Source organism: Bos mutus, chromosome 28 (assembly GCF_027580195.1).
Source record: "Bos mutus isolate GX-2022 chromosome 28, NWIPB_WYAK_1.1, whole genome shotgun sequence".
Taxonomy (NCBI): Eukaryota; Metazoa; Chordata; class Mammalia; order Artiodactyla; family Bovidae; genus Bos; species Bos mutus.
Window position 1 is genome coordinate 42,945,483 of NC_091644.1, and position 19,605 is coordinate 42,965,087.

The following is a 19,605-nucleotide window of genomic DNA, read 5'->3' on the forward strand; positions in this document are numbered from 1 at the left end:
CTGGGAGAATTCACAAATGGCCAGGAGGGGGCACCACTTGACCAGACAATAACTGAAATGTGTGTTGGTTTATTAAATTCCTTCATGAATTGTTTCTTAATTTTATTTCTTAAATTAGGATCTTCCCATTTGATAGTCCAGAGAGATTCAAGGATTTATTGGTTTTCCAATTACAGGTTTCTGAGCAGCTTTAAAACTCACTGCTCCCACCTTTGGAGCCACCTTGTGCTGCTAGGTTCTTCAGGAAGAGGGTGTCTCCTTGGTACTTATTCAGGGCACTCCCTTGGGATGAGCTCAGTTAGAGGGGCCAGGAGCTCCCACTGATCCTGAGATTCAAGTCAGTACAAAAGTACGTGGAGGAGCAGGATGGTCATCCCTCTGGGACTGGCTCAAGCTCCTATCTCGCTAAGGGAATTTCAACTCTCAGAGAAGCTGCCCAAGAAGAGAAGTCTGTTCTGACCACCGCTTGCTCCCCCACCCACCCCCTTACCCCTCTCTTTCTTCATGTCCCACAGACTCACCCCCAAACCTACAGCACTGCTGCTGCTAAGTCACTTCAGTCGTGTCTGACTCTGTGCGACCCCATAGACAGCAGCCCACCAGGCTCCCCCATCAATGGGATTCTCCAGGCAAGAACACTGGAGTGGGCTGCCATTTCCTTCTCTGATGCGTGAAAGTGAAAAGTGAAAGTGAAGTTACCCAGTCGTGTCCGACCGTCAGCAACCCCATGGACTGCAGCCTTCCAGGCTCCTCCGTCCATGGGACTTTCCAGACAAGAGTACTGGAGTGGGGTGCCATAGCACATCAGGTCACAAAAAGCCCTCAGTTCCCCAGACCACATCTCCAACAAAGAAAATCTCCAGTCCCTGAAGGTCATAGTGAAGAAAAGCCCCTCGTTACTCACATTCAGTGTGCAGCTTGTAAGCTGAGCAAGAAGGGACAGCAGGAAAACCCACAGAAGCAGCCTCAGAATAACTGTCCCTGAGTCCCAGCCCTGAGTGGTTCACCCATCCTGGGGATGCTGGCTTGAAGCCTTGGCACAGACTAGGGGCTCCCCTGGGATGGTTTAAAGACTTGTCATGGTCTCCATGGGCCTCCCTGGGGGCTCAGATGGCAAAGAATTCACTTGCAATGCAAGAGACCCAGGTTCAATCCCTGGGTTGAGAAGATCCCCTGGAGAAGGAAATGGCTACTCATTCCAGTATTCTTACTAGGAAAATTCCATGGACAGAGGAGCCTGGCAGGCTACAGTCCTTGGGGATCGCGAAGAGTCAGACATGACTGAGTGGCTAACACATTCACATAATCTCCATGGCCATCATTCCTGTTCCCACACAGGTGGTACCAGCTTCCACTGATCCAGTCACTGATCCCACACATATTCAGGGGCATCTAAAGAGTGCCTGGATCCAGTGCAGGTGCTAGAGAAGGGAAAAGGGAGCACAACAGTGGTCAAGCGGGTCCTTAGACACTCCTGGGTCCAAGGCTTCAGACTCCTGGCCCAGTGACACTTAGCCATTGCTCAATTATGGAGTCGGGAAACTAAAAGAAAGAAAGAAACTGAACAAACTGGGCTGTAAGAATGGAAATGGACCATCTCAACAAAGGGGATGAGGGAAAGTCCTGAGTTTCAAGAGCCTCCTGAGAATGGTGAGAGAGTGAGGAGGGGGCCCTGCACACACACTCTGTCTCCCACCTTTGATGGCTGACATGGTGTGGCTGCAGCCCTGGAGAGCTCTGCTGACTGGGAAGTGGGGGGAGCAGTCTTGACGGGGAGAGAGCAGCCCCCAAAATGGATAGCTTGCACTTTAGCCCACGGCATATTTTCAACTCTTCTATACTTCTAATCAGAGGACTACCTCCCAGCAAGACATCCTCACTTCCAGACATGGTAGCTCCGACATCCACTGCATTTAAACACTCTACTTAGCCTCTGCCCGCTCCCTTGCATGTCCCTCAGGCAGCCAGGGCCCAAGTCCTTCAGTAAGGAAGCCCACCCCGACCTGGCCCATACCAGGATTCCCCGTGTGTGGGGACCACCTGTATCAGAAAACTGAGAAGTTGGTTAAAAAATATATGGATCCTTGGGCCCTGATGCAGGACCAGTGAATCAGAGCCCCTGGAGTTGGGATCCAGAGTGTGTGTTCCTGCCAGTCTCCTAAGTGTTTACAGTTTCAGACTCTGAAGAAGCCTGGTCTTCACGTCTGAGAAGACAGTGGGACCTGTATACTGTGTACCCTTGTGCAGCATTTGGGTGATGAAAAGTGTTACTTATGGGTTGAATTGTGTCCCCACCCCCACACCCATATGTTGAAGTCCTAACCCCTAGTTCCTCAGAAAGTGAACTTTTATTTAGGGTCGGGTTTGTTGCAGATGTAATTTGTTGAGGTCATTGCGGTAGGCCCCAGGCAGTGCTAGTGGTAAAGAACCCGCCTGCAGGAGAAGACCTAAGAGATGCGGGATCAGTCGCTGGGTTAGGAAGACCACCTGGAAAGAGCATGGCAACTGACTCCAACACTCTTGCCTGGAGGATTCCATAGACAGAGGAGCCTGTTGGACTATAGCCTATGGGGTCTCAAAGAATCAAACATGACTGAAGTGACTTCGCACACATGGGGTAAGTTTAATTCAATGTGACTGGCGTCCTTAAAGAAAGGGAAAATTTGGACACAGATACGCACACAGGGAGTAGACCACGTGAAAATGAAGATGGGGGGTTTCAATGACCACCAGAAGCAGAGAGCAGCAGGAACAGATCCCCTTTCACAGCCTCAAAGGGAGCCAACCCTGCCCTCACCTTGATCCCGGTCATGTTGCTGCCAAGACTGGGGGACAATAAACGTCTACTATGTAAGCCTCTGAGTCTGTGGAATTAATACTTTGTCACAATAGCCCTGGAAAATTCATAGAGGAATCGAGGTGGTATTTGGCACAGTTTGGGTCCAAATAAATAGATGTGGAGACCAACAGAAAATTCCAAGTTTGGAGGAAGGAGGGCAGGCTGCAGATGGAGGATAAGGCAGGTGTCCTCACAGTGGGAAAATCTGCCCTGCCTCCCCTGCAATTTTACAGAACATATTATATTTTCCCATAGGAAAGCCAGTAATCTTCTACCAAAATTTCTTAAAAATCAGCCTAAAGAGGGTTGGGAAAAAGCATGAATGAGCTTTTAGGGTGACATAAAGATTCTATATCATGATGGTTGTTGTTGGTTGTTCAGTTTAGTCCAGTTCAGTCACTCAGTCATGTCCGACTCTTTGTGACCCTATGGACCCCATGGCTTCCCTGTCCATCACCAACCACTGGAGCTTACTCAAACTCATGCCCATCACATCAGTGATGCCATCCAACCATCTCATCCTCTGTCATCCCCTTCTCCTACCTTTAATCTTTCCCAGCATCAGGGTCTTTTCAAATGAGTCAGCTCTTCCCATCAGTAGGCCAAATTATTGGAATTTCAGCCTCAGCATCAGTCCCTCCAATGAATATTCAGGATTGATTTCCTTTAGGATGGACTGGTTGGATCTCCTTGCAGTCTCAAGAATCTTCTCCAACACCACAGTTCAAAAGCATCAATACTTCAGCACTCAGCTTTCTTTATAGTCCAACTCTCACATCCACACATGACTACTGGAAAAACCATAGCTTTGACTACATGGACCTTTGTTGGCAAAGTAATGTCTCTGCTTTTTAATATGCTGTCTAGGTTGGTCATAGCTTTTCTTCCAAAGATCAAGCTTCTTTTAATTTCATGGTTGCAGTCACCATCTGCAGTGATTTTGGAACCCCCCAAAATAAAGTCTCTCACTGTTTCCATTGTTTCCCCATCTGTTTGCCATGAAGTGATGGGACCAGATGCCATGATCTTAGTTTTCTGAATGTTGAGCTTTAAGCCAACTTTTTCACTCTCTTCTTTCACTTTCATCAAGAAGCTCTTTAGTTCTTTTTCACTTTCTGCCGTAAGGGTGGTGTCATCTGCATATCTGAGGTTATTGATATTTCTCCTGGCAATCTTGATTCCAGCTTGTGCTTCATCCAGCCTGGCATTTCACATGATGTACTCTACATATAAGTTAAATAAGAAGGGTGACAAGATACAGCCTTGACATACTCCTTTCCCGATTTGGAACCAGTCTGTTGTTCCATGTCCAGTTCTAACTGTTGCTTCTTGACCTGCCTACAGATTTCTCAGGAGGCAGGTCAGGTGGTCTGGTATATAAGAATTTTCCAGTTTATTGTGGTCCACACAGTCAAAGGCTGTGGCATAGTCAATAAACCAGAAGTAGATGTTTTTCTAGAACTCTCTTGCTTCTTCGATGATCCAACAGATGTTGGCAATTTGATCTCTGGTTCCTCTCCCTTCCCTAAATCCAGCTTGAATTCTGGAAGTTCACGGTTCATGTACTGTTGAAGCCTGGCTTGGAGAATTTTGAGCATTACTTTGCTACTGTGTGAGATGAGTGCAATTGTGCAGTAGTTTGAAGATTCTTTGGCATTGCCTTTCTTTGGGATTGGGATGAAAACTGACATTTTCCAGTCCTGCGGCCACTGCTGACTTTTCCAAATTTGCTGGCATATTGAGTGCAGCACTTTCACAGCATCATCTTTTAGGATTTGAAATAGCTCAACTAGAATTCCATCCCCTCCACTAGCTTTGTTCGTAGTGATGCTTTGTAAGGCCCACTTGACTTCTCATTCCAGAATGTCTGGCTCTAGGTGAGTGATCACACCATCGTGGTTATCTGGGTCATGAAGATCTTTTTTGTATAGTTCTTCTGTGTATTGTTGCATCTCTTCTTAATATCTTCTTCTGTTAGGTCCATACCATTTCTGTCCTTTATTGTGCTCATCTTTGCATGAAATGTTCCCTTGGTTGTTACATGACTGTATAAAATTTGTCAAGACTCATTGAATTGTATATAAAACTGGTGTATTTTTTTGCATGTAAATTATACCTCAGTCAAGTTGATTATTGGAGAAGGAAATGCCAACCCACTCTAGTAATCTTGCCTGAAAAATCCCATGGACACAGGAGCCTGGTGGACTACAGTTCATAGAGTTGTAAAGAGTTGGATACAACTTAGCAACTAAATGACAGTGACAATGACCTGAATAAAGCTGATGCTGAAGCTGCAGTATTCTGGTCACCTGATGCAAACAGCCAACTTATTGGAAAAGTCCCTGATGCTGGGAAAGATTGAGGGCAGAAGAAGAGGAAGACAGTGGATGAGATAGCTGGATGGCATCACCGATGCAATGGACATGAATTTGGGAAAACTTCAGGAGATGATGAGGGACAGGGGGGCCTGGTGTGCTTCAGTCCCTGGGGTTATAAAGAGTCAACACAACTGGTCAACTGAACAACAAGAAAGCTGATAACAGCTTCCCAGGTGACACTAGTAGTAAAGAACCCTCCTGCCAATGCAGGAGACATAAAAGATGCAGGTTCAATCTCTGGGTTGGGAAGATCCCCTGAAGGAGGGCATGGCAACCCACTCCAGTATTCCTGCCTGGAGAATCCCTTGGACAAATGAACCTGGCGGGCTATAGTCCATGGGGTTGCAAAGAGTTGGACATGACTGAAGTGAGTTAGCACACATGCACACAAAGCTGATTAAAGTAAAAATAAATCAGTCCAAAAAAGAAAATTCAGGTAAAATTAGTTTGGTGGTGATTGGGGAGAAAATCCAAAATAACAACAAAACAAAAAAAAATTTTTAAAAGCACTTATTTTTGCAAACCATCTTTTAAGCAAGAAATCAGGCTAACAATAGGCCGTTTGATTTGAAACATTGTATAGAAAGAAAGGGGCTTCCCTGGTGGCTCAGACAGTAAAGAATCTGCCTGCAATGCAGGAGACCTGGGTTCTATCCCTTGGTCAGGAAGATCTCCTGGAGAAGAAAATGGCAACCCACTCCAGTATTGTCTATGCGGTCACAAAGAGTCGAACACGTCTGAGCAACTAACACACACATGTATTCGTGCTAAGTTGCTTCAGTTGTTTCTGAGTCTTTGTGACCCTATGGACTATAGCCTTTGAGGCTCCTCTATCTGCAGGATTCTCCAGGCAGGGTTACTGGAGTGGGTTGCTATGCCCTCTTCCAGGGGATCTTCTTGACCGAGGGATGGAACCTGTATTTCTTATGTCTCCTGCATTGGCAGGCAGGTTCTTTATCGCTAGAGCCACCAGGGAAGCCCCTAACAGACACACACACACACACACACACGCACACACAGAAAAGAAACAGAAAAATAGAATAAGTATAATTCCATGGTATTTTAATCAGAAAAATGAAAAGAAAAAAAAGTTTTGTAGTTCAGGCACATAGTTAATCTGATACAGAAAATATAATAAAAAGAGGAACCAGAAAATCTTCTTCTGAAAAAAAAATTAGAAGAATTCATGAATAATCCCTGAATATAAGTGTTATTAAATACAGAAATAAGTAAGTGTCAAATTAAAAGATGAAGGTGGGGAATGACCACGTCACTGAATTGTACCCACAGCTCCATCCTCAACTGAACACTGTCCATGTGTACTCATATAGAGCATTTGCCGTATATCCTGGTCAGGTCAACAAGTCTGCGTGCTTTTAGGGAAAGTCCAAAGCCTTGAGCTCAGTCTTCAGTGCCTATTCTGTCTCACAATCAGAAGTGCTCCCATAAACTCTCTCCCTCTCACATCTCCATACATTCAACATGGTGTTGCCCAAGCAAACCTGGATTGGCACATCCTTGGCTGTAAAGGAGGGTGACAAGAGCTACCTGGGCAGGTGTTGTGGGGGTCAAGAGAAGAGACAGACAGCCCCCACATGGAGCATTGTTTTCTTAGGTTCCCCTACTTGAAACAATTTAATGCCTTTTCAAGTCATGCTTCTGTGTTTTTGATGGCTTTTATACTGCATTTTTTCCTCTTACCCAGATTATAGATAAAAGGAAGACATGTCTAGTTTAGTTTGGCTTTCAAGAAAAATCCCAACATTGCTACATACTGGCAGTGAGAACTGGGGCAAAATATATATCCATTTGGACCTTTAATTCCTGACCTGCAAAATGAGATGATACCTACCTTATGAGTTTGTTGTGAGGATTGGGCTTTATAATACATGTAAAGCACTTAGCACTACATCTGATGCTTAAGTCCTCAATAAATAGTATTAGATGATACTTTCAAATGGCTTTCTTGCAATCTTTCCATAATTACATGGTGGCATATAAAACACTGACTTTTAAATTTCCCATAAATCAACAAGTTTAAAATTAAGTTCATTATATTAAATTAATCCAAATTAATAAAGAGCTTCTGAGTTTTATTCCAGTCATTCCTCATTCAACAGCTTTTTAATTATTGAAGCTATGTGACCAGTACTATTCTAGGTATGAGGATAGAACAGGAAATAAGATGAATACATCCCCTTCCTTTACAGAGCTTACAGCCTAGAGGACAGCAGACACTATATTAATACTAATAATTCATGCACAGGGTAAATGCTGCAGTTGTGGCAGGGGGCAAAGTAGGAGCTGTGTGAAGGACTGGGGAGGGGAGGAATCACTTTTTATATCTGAAAGTGAGGGCCTGAAAGTGAGGTGACATATAAGCAGAAAACATGAAGGTTCTGGAGGTATAAGCAGGGAGATGTCTGGGACAAGAGCATTTCAGGCAGAGGAAAGAACATGTGCAAAGGCCGTGAGGCCAGAAAATGCCTGGTGTGTTCAAGACACAAGAAGAAGACCTGTGTGATCAGACCCAAGAGACTACTTGTGGGGGTGCGGGTGGGAGGAGAGCTTCAGAGGAGAGGCAGACACAGAGCCCTGGCAAGCGATGAGAGGAAGGCTTCTGAGTAGAGCGTGATCGCCCCCCAACCCCACCATTACCAGCTGCCCTAAAGGATTGTTTTTATGTTTTGCTTCAGTTCAGTTCAATCACTCAGTCGTGTCCAACTCTTTGCAACCCCATGGACTGCAGCACGCCAGGCCTCCCTGTCCATCACCAACTGCCAGAGTTTACTCAAATGCATGTCCATTGAGTCGGTGATGCCATCCAACCATCCCATCCTCTGTCATCCCCTTCTTCTCCCGCCTTCAATCTTTCCCAGCATCAGGGTCTTTTGAAATGAGTCAGCTCTTCGCATCAGATGGCCAAAGTATTGGAGTTTCAGCTTCAGCATCAGTCCTTCCAATGAACACCCAGGACTGGTCTCCTTTAGGATGGACTGGTTGGATCTCCTGGCAGTCCAAGGGACTCTCAAGAGTCTTCTCCAACACCACAGTTCAAAAATATTAATTCTTCGGTGCTCAGCTTTCTTTATGCTCCAACTCTCACATCCTTACATGACTACTGGAAAAACAATAGCTTTGACTAGACGGACCTTTGTTGGCAAAGTAATGTCTCTGCTTTTTAATAAGCTGTATGTTTTGCTTCAGTTCAGTTCAGTTCAGTCACTCAGTCGTGTCCGACTCTTTGCGACCCCATGAATTGCAGCACTCCAGGCCTCCCTGTCCTTCACCATCTTCTGGAGTTCACTCAAAATCACATCCATCAAGTCGGTGACGCCATCCAGCCTCTCATCCTCTGGCGTCCCCTTCTCCTCCTGCCCTCAATCCCTCCTAACATCAGAGTCTTTTCCAATGAGTCAACTCTTCGCATGAGGTGGCCAAAGTACTGGAGTTTCAGCTTTAGCATCATTCCTTCCAAAGAACACCCAGGACTGATCTCCTTTAGAATGGACTGGTTGGATCTCCTTGCAGTCCAAGGGACTCTCAAGAGTCTTCTACAACACCACAGTTCAAAAGCATCTCTACATATTAATAGGCTTGCTCCAGCAGCTGTATAGAAAGTAGAAGGCAGGGAGGTCAGGAGAGATGCAGAGAGTCCAGTAAGGAGCAGAGGGTACATGGGGAGGGGCAGCACGGATGATAAAGGTGGAGCCCAGGAGACTTGCTGAGGGTCACATGCAGGCACAAGCGACAGTGGAGTCGAGGACCGCAAGGGTCTGTCCTGAGCAAACTGCCGTGTGCTGAGACAGGAAAGCCCACGGAGGGCACGGGTTTGCTGAGAACTTTGATGTTTGGGTTTTATTTTGTGGGTATTAAGAAACCTCATACTTGTTTAAGTGAGAGATATCAAGTAAGCAATTGTATACAGAAGGCAGGAGGAAGATCTGGAAGGATCAACTTGACAAGATATTGAAAGCCCTGCGACCGGATGAGATCAACTAATGAGGAAGCGAGTGAGGATAAGAGACCAAGTACTGAACATGGCACACACACACCCAAGATCCACTTCCAGAGGTGAAACTACAATGTCTGGAATAGAAAGTACCCTGGGTGGGATTGACAGCACCACAAGAAAGATTAGTGATTTTAAAGATAGGGCAACAGAAATTATCCAAAATGAAACACAGACAGAAAGACTGGCCAGATATGAACAGAGTAGCCATTAACTGGAACAAATTCAAACATAGGTGTGGTCTAAGTCACCAGTGCAGAAGAAGGGGAGGGGAAGAAAGATTATCTCAAGAAAGAATGGCTGAAAAACTTCCAAATCTGATAAAAAGTAGAAACTCATACACACACACACCTAAAGAAGTTTAATGAAACTGGAGGACAAAAGCCATGAAGGAAACCACACCAAAGCACATTGCAGCACATCATAATCAAAGTGCTTAAACCAGAAATGAAGATAAAATCTTAAGTACTGGCAGAGAGAAGAGACACCTTGCCTACAAAGGTATAAAGATAAGAGCGACAGCAGACTTCTGACCAGAAACAACATAAGCCAGAGAACATTTTAATAGGGGGGAAAACACATGAATTTAGAAATAAAAATTTATCAAAAATATTCAAAAACAGAGATGAAATAAAGACTGTTTTAGATAGACATAAGCTGAAAGAATGCATCACCAGCAGATCTGTGCTTCAAGATCCACTGGGAAAGTCCTGCAGGCAAAAGGGGAATCACAGCAGTGGAGATCTGCATTCTCACTAGGGACTGGGGAATCCTAGATATGCTACCTATAGGCTCAGTATGAAATGCTTGCTTTTATTGTTGAACAAGGAATTTGCTGGAAAACGTGGTAAAACATACTGTGGAATATATAGGAAGGAGATTTTGACACGTGCTACAACATGGATGAGCCTGGAAGACATGATGCCCAGTGAAATAAGCCAGTCACAAAAGGACAAATGTGTGATTGCATTCACATGATGCAGTCAGATTTGTAGACAGAGAAATGGAATGGTCGTTTTCTGGGGTAGGAGGTGAGGGGAATGGGAGTCAGTGTTTAATGGGTGCAGTTACATTTTTGCAAGATGGAAAGAATTTTGTGAATGGAGGATGTAATGGCTGAACACTGCAAATAGAGGTGACCCTTGAACACTGCAGGTTTGAACTGCATGGGTCTACTTATATATGGATTTTTTCAATAAATATACAGTGAACCCCCCTTATGCATGGGTTTCGCATCCACAGATTCCACCAACCACTGATTGAAATTTTCCTCTGTGGTTGGTTGAATCTGTGGCTGTGGAACCACAGAAGCAGAGGACCAACTGCTCCACATCGTTTTATCCAAAGGATTGAGCATCCATGGATTTGGGTATCCACAGGGGCTGCTGAGACCAATCCCCCACAGTCACAGAGGGCCTGAATGACTGAACTGTACTCTTCAAGTCAGATGGTTGAGATGGTCAATTTCATGAGAGGAACTTTATCACAGTTTTAAAAAGAGAGTAAACTGGCTGCTTAAAGCAAAAATAGCAACAACATATGTGGGGTGTATAAGAAATGTGAGGATACAAGATGCACAGCACAGTGGGTGGGGAAGTTAGGGGTGAGTTGCTGGGAATGGAAAGTGGACAGTGATGAGGTAAAGGATTTACTATAAAATTGTTCTTTTCTGAAAAATTTTGTTTATTTTTGGCTGCACTGGGTCTTCATTGCTACACGGGCTTTTTCTCTAGTTGCAGCAAGCAGGGGCTACTCTCCAGCAGCAGTGTGAGGGCTGCTCAGTGCGGTGGCCTCTCCTGTTGCAGAGCAAGGACTTTAGGGTGCTCTGGCCTCATTAGCTGTGGCTCCCGAGCTCTACAGCACAAGCTCAATAGTTGTGGCACACAGGCCCAGCTGCTCCTCGGCATGTGGGATCCTCCGAGACCTGGGCCTGAACCTGTGTCTCCTGTACTGGCAGGCGGACTCTTTAACACCAAGCTACCAGTGAAGCCCCAAGTGAAGTGAAGTGATTGTTGCTCAGTCACGGCTGACTCTTGGTGACCCCATGGACTGTAGCCCACCAAGCTCCTCTGTCCATGGGATTCTCCAGGCAAGAATACTGGAGTGGGTAGCCATTCCCTTCTCCAGGGGAATCTTTCCAACCCAGGGATTGAACCCAAGGCTCCTGCATTGCAGGCAGATTCTTCATCTGAGCCACCAGGGAAGCCCCAAGACCTAAAACAACCACTAAACAACCAGTGAAGACCCTAAAACAACCACGAACATAATCTCACAAGTACTTATTCCTAATAAGCAAAAAGCAAATGAAACAGAATCATTAAAAAATGCCTCTGTCCACCTTAAAGGCTTGGAAGCAGGGACATCCAAGTAGCAGTAACAGGTATACACAGATACCAAAAATTATTGAAGTGTGTAGTTTAAATGTCAGCTATACTTCAGTGCAATTGTTCAAAATAAAAGCAGAATGAGCTGCCTTCACAGGTGAGAGCTCCCAGGGATGGCGTGGCAGGGGAGGGCAGGGAAACATCTCTCCACAACCCTCTTCTCTCTTCCTGGAGCAAGAATGACATTGGGCTCTCTGCCTGAGCTGTAACCACATCACTTGCTTTGGCCTGTAAAATGTCAAAGAAAGTGATTCTGTCAGCTCCCAGTTGGTCCTCACAAGCTAATCATGTGGTGCCATGTCCTTCTTCTGCCCCAGAGATGGTGGGACTACATGTGCAGCTTAGCCTTGGGTCAGCCTGGGTCTGCCAACAGCATGCAGAGCCGAGTCTCTGCCAGGACGAGGGAGCGGGGCAGGCAGGCTGAGGCAGAGACGGCCTTCACAGACGTGTTGGGGCCTCTCTGTTACTACAGCTGACTTAGCCCATGCTGACTGAATACGCCCTGACACCACACATATCCCATTACAGAGGTAGTCTTGTTTGGCCCTAGAAGGCAAACCAGCCCAGCAGCTTCTGCGGGCTCCTCCACCTTAAAAATATGAGTTATATGTCACAGGTGTCACCAGCCTGAGTGTTTAACTAAGGGACCTTTTCAAGACTCCACCAACCTGTGCAGAACTTGGCAATTTCTCACAGTATCATCCAGATACTTCTGAGTCCCCAAACACTCAAACACAAGTTGGCTCCTGTTCTTCGCTTTCAGTTACCAAGGAAAGTCACTGCCACACAGACCGTGACCAATGCCTTCCGCCAAGCCTGGCACTGCCAAGATGCCACGTCCTTTTGTTCCCAGTGTCACTGCTCCCTGAAATGTCAGGGTCATGCAGGATTCTCATCTCTAGATCTTTCTAATGCCCCCTCCAGGGGACTAGGCCACGGTTCCAGGTCCGGCCCTGTGCCTAGGAGCCCATCTGTCCCACTGTCCCCAGCCACGTGGGCTTCTGCCAGTCCTGGGGAACAGGACTTTTTTGGAGCCTGGCAATCTCCAAAGCTCCTAATTGCTTGTTAAATGTGAGGCATGTCAGGGAACAAAAAGGAAAGTGCCCACTGACCTGAGGAGGAGGCAGTATCTATTTTGGAAGAAATCCTTCTCCTTTCATTTCCCTCAGAAGTATCTCCAGTGTGCCTTGGCTTATGGAAACCTTCTGTGAGGAGAAAGGAGAAAATAGCCGAAGAAAACACAAATTAATTTTGTGGTAAGTTTCCCTTACACACAATCATCACCACCTCAGAATCAAAGCAGTCTCCAAGAACACTTAGGAGAAACGTATTTTCTCTCGAAGATTCAAAAGTAGCTGAGATGCAAATCACCTTTCTCATTATTATTCAAGTAAGCCCAGCTCCTTCAAACCTCAGTTCTTGAGTATTTCCCCTTCTAGTTGTGATGTTTGGCTTTATATTTGCAAACTAAGACAAAAATGGCTTCTCCGGGTGGTTTTTCCAAAACAAACAATCTTTCCTGAAGGCCCATCTAAGTATTCATCTTCTAAGGAAAACCGCCCTCAGTTTTGAAACAGTCATTTAATTTTTATTTCTATCACTCTGTCCAGGTTTCACAATTCATCAGGTCCAGTTTCAATAACTCAGTGACTTCTTTCTTATCATCTACAGAAGTTCCTGACAAGAACACTTAGATGTAAAGAATGGATCACTATCTTTCTTCTGAAATAGCTCTAATCAGAGTAAGACTACTATACTCAGGAGTGTAGATCAACCCTAACCTGAAGAAAGCAACAATGTGTTCCAGCCACTGAACCAGGGATATATACAAAATAATCCTAGAGAACTACAGTTCCTACCACATTGCCTCTTGAGAAACCTACATGCAGGTCAGGAAGTAACAGTTAGAACTGGACATGGAACAACAGACTGGTTCCAAATAGTGAGAGAGTCATTTCCTAGGCAGGTTGATAGGGAGTCTAGGGGTCCCCGAGGAGAGAGGGGTCTGGAATTCTCAAGGAGGAAAAAAGGACAAACTTTTTTTCTTTCTCCACATTCCTTAGGATTATATACCAATAATGTATCCTGCCTAAGGACAGTCTTTGGATTCAACCTTCTGTTATCTTAAAATGTAAATTATGGGAGTAGGTCAGAGGAGGTCTTTACAACCTCCAGACATTCTTTGGATTATATAACCTCATTGTTAACACTAGCAAGCGGGTACTCTTTCTGCCCCCTTCTGATGCCTATGTCAGAAGCTTTCTCTATCTCCTTTATACTTTAATAAAACTTTATTACACAAAAGATCTGAGCGATCAAGCCTCGTCTCTGGCCCTGGATTGAATTCTTCTCCTCCGGGGGCCAAGAATCCCGGTGTATTTGTGTGATTCAACAACAACCTTTCAATAGGAAAGGGAGTACGTCAAGGATGTCTATTGTCACCCTGCTTATTTAACTTATATGTTGAGTATATCATGAGAAATGCTGGGCTGGAAGAAGCACAAGCTGGAATCAAGATTTCCGGGAGAAACATCAATAATCTCAGATATGCAGATGACACCACCCTTATGGCAGAAAGCGAAGAGGAACTAAAAAGCCTTTTGATGAAAGTGAAAGAGGAGAGTGAAAAAGTTGGCTTAAAGCTCAACATTCAGAAAACTAAGATCATGGCATCTGGTCCCATCACTTCATGGGAAGTAGATGGGGAAACAGTGGAAACAGTGTCAGACTTTATTTTGGGGGGCTCCAAAATCACTGTAGATGGTGATTGCAGCCATGAAATTAAAAGACGCTTACTCCTTGGAAGGAAAGTTATGACCAACCTAGATAGCATATTCAAATGCAGAGACATTACTTTGCCAACAAAGGTCCGTCTAGTCAAGGCTATGGTTTTTCCAGTGGTCATGTATGGATGTGAAAGTTGGACTGTGAGCCCCGAAGAATTGGTGCTTTTAAACTGTGGTGCTGGAGAAGACTCTTGAGAGTCCCTTGGACTGCAAGGAGATCCAACCAGTCCATTCTAAAGGAGATCGGTCCTGGGTGTTCTTTGGAAGGAATGATGCTAAAGCTGAAACTCTAGTACTTTGGCCACCTCATGCGAAGAGTTGACTCATTGGAAAAGACTCTGATGCTGGGAGGGATTGGGGGCAGGAGGAGAAGGGGATGACAGAGGATGAGATGGCTGGATGGCGTCACCGACTTGATGGATGTGAGTTTGAGTGAACTCCAGGAGATGGTGAAGGACAGGGAGGCCTGGCTTGCTGCGATTCATGGGGTCGCAAAGAGTCGGACACGACTGAATGACTGAACTGAACTGAACTGAACCACATTGCCCAGCGGGGAGGCGGCGCAGGAAGGGCTCCTCTGTGATGTAGAAGCAGAGTATCTATTTTCTAGGAGAATCAGAGAGAGGAACCATGTAGAGCCAGACAGCTGCTAGGGAGGAGAGGAATGACCAGGGAAGGACTGATGCCAATTTGGAGGACAGACTCAAATGGACTTCAGTAAAATGTATTTTCTGGCATTGCCCCCACCACCCACGTCACTTGGGAGGTTAGCCAGGGCATACCTACTGTATCTTTTGAACAAGATTGAGTCTTATGCGATACCACGTGGTCCTGATCATGCTCCAGTGGAGCAAAATCCCATCCAAAAATCTTTTCCTGTTTATCACTACATTGCCAACAGAAGGGGATTCTGAATTCAGCTGTACTCCTTACATCAAAATATTCAACCAACAACTCCTACCCGTAGAAAATACACCCGCGGCTGAGGGCCGAGAGATGCTTCCTGTCCAAAGGCCACATTCCCCTAAATTGGAGTGCAGAGGGGTGACGACTACAGTTTTCTAGGGACTCTTCGGAACAGGTACATCCTGAGATTTTGTCAGCTTTCCCCAGAGGCCAGCTCAGCCCCACCGGCGAGGGCCCCGGAGGTTAGGAGTGAAAGCTCCATCCCCGGCAAGTCAGCCTGCCTCCCAGGCGGCAGCGCTGGCCTCCCGCTGGACACCTGCGGCCACCGCCTCCTAGGTACACACTCACCCCGCCGCGGGTTGATCATTACAGCTCAGAGGAAGTCCTTCCTTGGCCGAGTGCCCCAGATGACGACGACCAAGTCTTTGCGGAGGCGGCCCACCTGGCAAAGGGCGGCCTTCCTCTCCAAGGCGGGCACTCAGCCTTCCCTGTGAGGGAGCGGACCCTGCTGGCTCAGCCCCGGACACCCCCAGCCCCTTCGGTCACCTCCGGGCCTGCGGGCCGCCGGCTTCTCCCGACCCTTGCAGACATTGCAGGGGCCGCGCGCCCCCGGCTTGGCTACGCCCCTCGCTGGACCCGCCCCAGCCGCCCCGTGCGCGCGCCCCCAGCGAGGACTGGGTCTCGCGCCCCCTCTTACCCTCCGCCCCTCCCCTCCCCTCCGCCCCTCCCCTCCCCTCCGCCCCTGCCCCTCCCCGCCCCGCCCCTCCCCTCCCCTCCGCCCCTGCCCCTCCCCTCCGCCCCTGCCCCTCCCCTCCGCCCCTGCCCCTCCCCTCCGCCCCTGCCCCTCCCCTCCGCCCCTGCCCCTCCCCTCGGCGTCCAGACCAGCGGGGCGGGGCCGTGCGCCTGCGCGGAGCCCGCAGTCCGGCGGGGCCGCAGCAGCTGGGGCCGGCAGTTGCCTTGGGGACCGCGGGCCCCTCCCTCTTCCTCTCCCCTACCCCTCGCGTACCCCACCGAGGCGCGGCCGACTCCCCGGCCTCCCTGCCGCCGGCTCGGCGGAGCCGCAGCGGCGCCCCGCGAGAGGCGGAGCCGCTCCCAAGATGTCGCAGACGGCCATGTCCGAGACCTACGGTACGGGGCGGGGGGCGCGGGCCGGGGCCGGGGGCGCGGGGACCGGGATCCCAGTGCTGGGGCGCGGCCGCCCGAGGGTAGCCCGGCTATGTGATCTGCTTCTCCGAGGGTCTGCTTGCTGCTTCTCCGCGTACTTGCCGGTAGGGTTTCCGTTTCTTGGTCTGATGTTAGTTCAGGGTTTAGGGAAGCCCATTAGAGACTGCGATATTGTCCCCAGCGAGGTATGTGAAGGACTTGGGACGACGCCTGCAGTTGAGTGTGTTTTTCGGCTCTTCCACTTTGACCTTTCCTTGCTTGAAATTCCTTCCTTTGCACGGATATTACAAGGACTTATGGATAGGCATTTCTTCCTTCAGAGATCTTTCAAGCTGTATGATGGCTGTTTATAAATGTGTCTTTGCAAGACTATAAACACCTCGGAAGCAGAGCCTATTCTGCTTGATTTTTGCTTCTTCTGTAGCACTCACACCCGAAGGCAGCCAGCAGAGATTTTCTTTTTTTTTAATAAACGAAAGCCTTCCCAATTCATAATGTGTGTTTTTGTCCTGCGTGGTAAAAATAAACAATGGAGTACATCTCTGCTTTGTATCAAGGTTTACTAGTGTTTACCAGTCTGGAGTCACTCTGAGATGTGTGCATTCTCAGATTAAGTCTAATTTGGATTTTACAGCCCCAGGGAGGGGCTCGAGTTCAAAAACATTACCTCTAGTCAAATTCATCATGTCTTCCGTGTGCCCTGGCGTGCTGCCCCTTTTCTGTCAGCAGATAGGACCGGCTTTATGGGCTGGTGTGGTTTCCAACACTGCAAGGTACCCACCTGCACAGTTCTGGTCTTGGCAAGTTTACAGTCCATTGGGGGATACAGTGTTAATCCACTTATGATACTAATGAATGTTAAAAAAAAACAACAAACAAACCCAGGCTGGAGTTCTGAAGGAATGTGGTCTCTGAAGGTATGTTAAAAAGAAATGTGACTCAGACCGGAGGCATGAACTGGTCTACAAGTGCCCAGGCCCTGAGGGATCCAGGATGCCTGTAAGAGGACTGTGGTTGAGGCCCCTCAAGCACCCAGGCGTTTGCTCCACCTTCAGCCACTCCTATGCCTGGTACCTGCCCTGTTCTTGATAACACTGGGAGCAAGACAGCTATTCCTAGAAGGTTCAGGGAGTCCGAAAGCACACCCCTGGCTTGTAAGGATCAGTGTTGTCAGAGCCTCTAATGCTACTGCACTTGCCACATCCACGTGGTCTACCTCTCCAGCAAGTGTTGGTTATGCTTTTGCTTTTTGTTTTTCAAGTGCTCCTTTCCCCACACTTTCTTTTCCTCTCTGACCTGGAGAAGGAGCACATGGGAGCAGTGCAAAGTCCAAGTAAGAAACCAAGTGGGGTTATGAGTTAGGAGGAGGACTGGAAGATGGAGCTTTTGTGTTTCATCTGTCTCATGTGAAACATGCATGCTAAGTTGCTTCAGTCGTGTCCGACTCTTTGTGACCCTATGGACTGTAGCCCTCCAGGCTCCTCTCTCCATGGCATTCTCCAGGCAAGAATACTGGAGTGGGTTGCCATGCACACTTCCAGGGATCTTCCCAACCCAGGGATAGAACCCACATCTCTTAAGTCTCCTGCATTGACTGGCGGGTTCTTTACTACTAGCATCACCTGGGAAGCCCCCATATGAAACAGTGTTTGCATGCTAAGTCATTTCAGTTGTGTCCAACTCTTTGTGACCCCATGGACTGTAGCCTGCCAGGCTCCTCTGTCCATGGGATTCTCCAGGCAAAAATTCTGGAGTGGGTTGCCATTTCCTCTGAAGTGGAGACACCATATTTCGTATGAAATGATAACCTTGATAAAACATGGTATCTCCATTTCAGACAGAGCTCATCGAGCATCACAGGTCAACTGATCAAATTCTGTTCATCAGGCTTTGACCTTTATTACTCTTATTTCATGGTAGCTTCCAAATATGTTTTTACTTTTTAGCTTCCCTCTAATAGAAGAAATTAAGGGAAACACATAGAAAATTAGTTTTAGCAAGAGCAAGTGTGGCACTTCACAGTGCTAACCCAAAATAAAAGTCACCCCAAACCAAGCTATGACCTTCACTTATCATTGATAGATTTGCATAGTATTGTTTCCCAGATGGAAAACAGTTTCCCTCCTTCCAGACGTTTGCCTCTTAGGTAGATGGTAAAGGAGTGTTTTCCTAATCTTTAAACTCCGTAGTACTCTCTGCTCACTTTCTCTCTTCTGGAAAAGGAATCTCTGTAGTTTGACAGGGATATGATGAAAAATGAAGAACTATTGCTTACCAGTGTACTGTTCATGAGCTGTGTCTGCGTGCCTTTTAGCTTTTTAAGGCAGTATTTCACCCTCCAGTGACTAGTGTTCAACATTTTGCTGCTCCAGAAGCACCAACCACATGAATACCACACCTTATGTAATACTTTATGTAATATTGCAATACAACATTGAAATCTCAAGCATACAGATTTCTGACTGAAAGTTCCTGCTGATTATCCCTAAACTGAAACAGTGCTTCACAGATACTTTAAGCATTCTTAAAGGCCTGGCCAGTTGATGTGGCTTGGGACTTCCCAAGGAGCTCGATTGGTTGATCACAGATTGGCTTTAGGTGATTTCTGATACCAAGATTTGTGAGACAAAAACTAACAAATCAAATATTAATATCAAGCAGTGATGTTCAGAAAGGAGCTAAAAAGTGTAAGTGGTATAGAAGATGCTAGAAATTAAAAAAAAAAAAAGATTTAAGGGCTGAGGCAGTTTGAGAATGAGGAAAAAAATCTAAGTCACTTCTCTATACACACTGTAATTTATGCATTCTACCATGACAACAGTTTATGAAGCAAGAACACACATTGTTGGTCTTGTACTAGCTTTATTACAGTGTACTCGTAATATTTTTATTTTGTGCTTTAGTTTGAAAGTATTACAGTATTTACCATATAATTTTGAGAATTATCAGGATATTTTCTTTTTAAAATGTATGACTGTATGCTGCCATGGGTTGAATTGTATCCCCCAAAAGGTATGTTCAGGTCCTAAGCCCAGGCACCCTGTGAATGTGACCTTGTTTGGAAACAGGGTCTTTATAGGTGTAATTAGGTTCAGAGGAGGTCATGTCGGGTTAGGCTGAGCTCTCATGCATTGGA

The 19,605-nt window shown here is 46.6% G+C and overlaps 1 protein-coding gene across 4 annotated transcripts in view; it reads left to right on the forward strand.

The window, feature by feature from the left end:
* Positions 1 to 16,173: 16,173 nt before the first annotated feature.
* The window catches only part of RAB4A (RAB4A, member RAS oncogene family), a 72,021-nt gene continuing 68,589 nt past the window's right edge, over positions 16,174 to 19,605 (forward strand). For all 4 annotated transcript variants that reach the window (XM_070364646.1, XM_070364645.1, XM_070364647.1 and 1 more), the window contains exon 1: positions 16,174 to 16,433. In XM_070364646.1, coding sequence (XP_070220747.1) covers positions 16,403 to 16,433 — 31 coding nt within the window. In that variant the 5' untranslated portion in view covers positions 16,174 to 16,402. The remainder of the gene's footprint in view (positions 16,434 to 19,605) is intronic.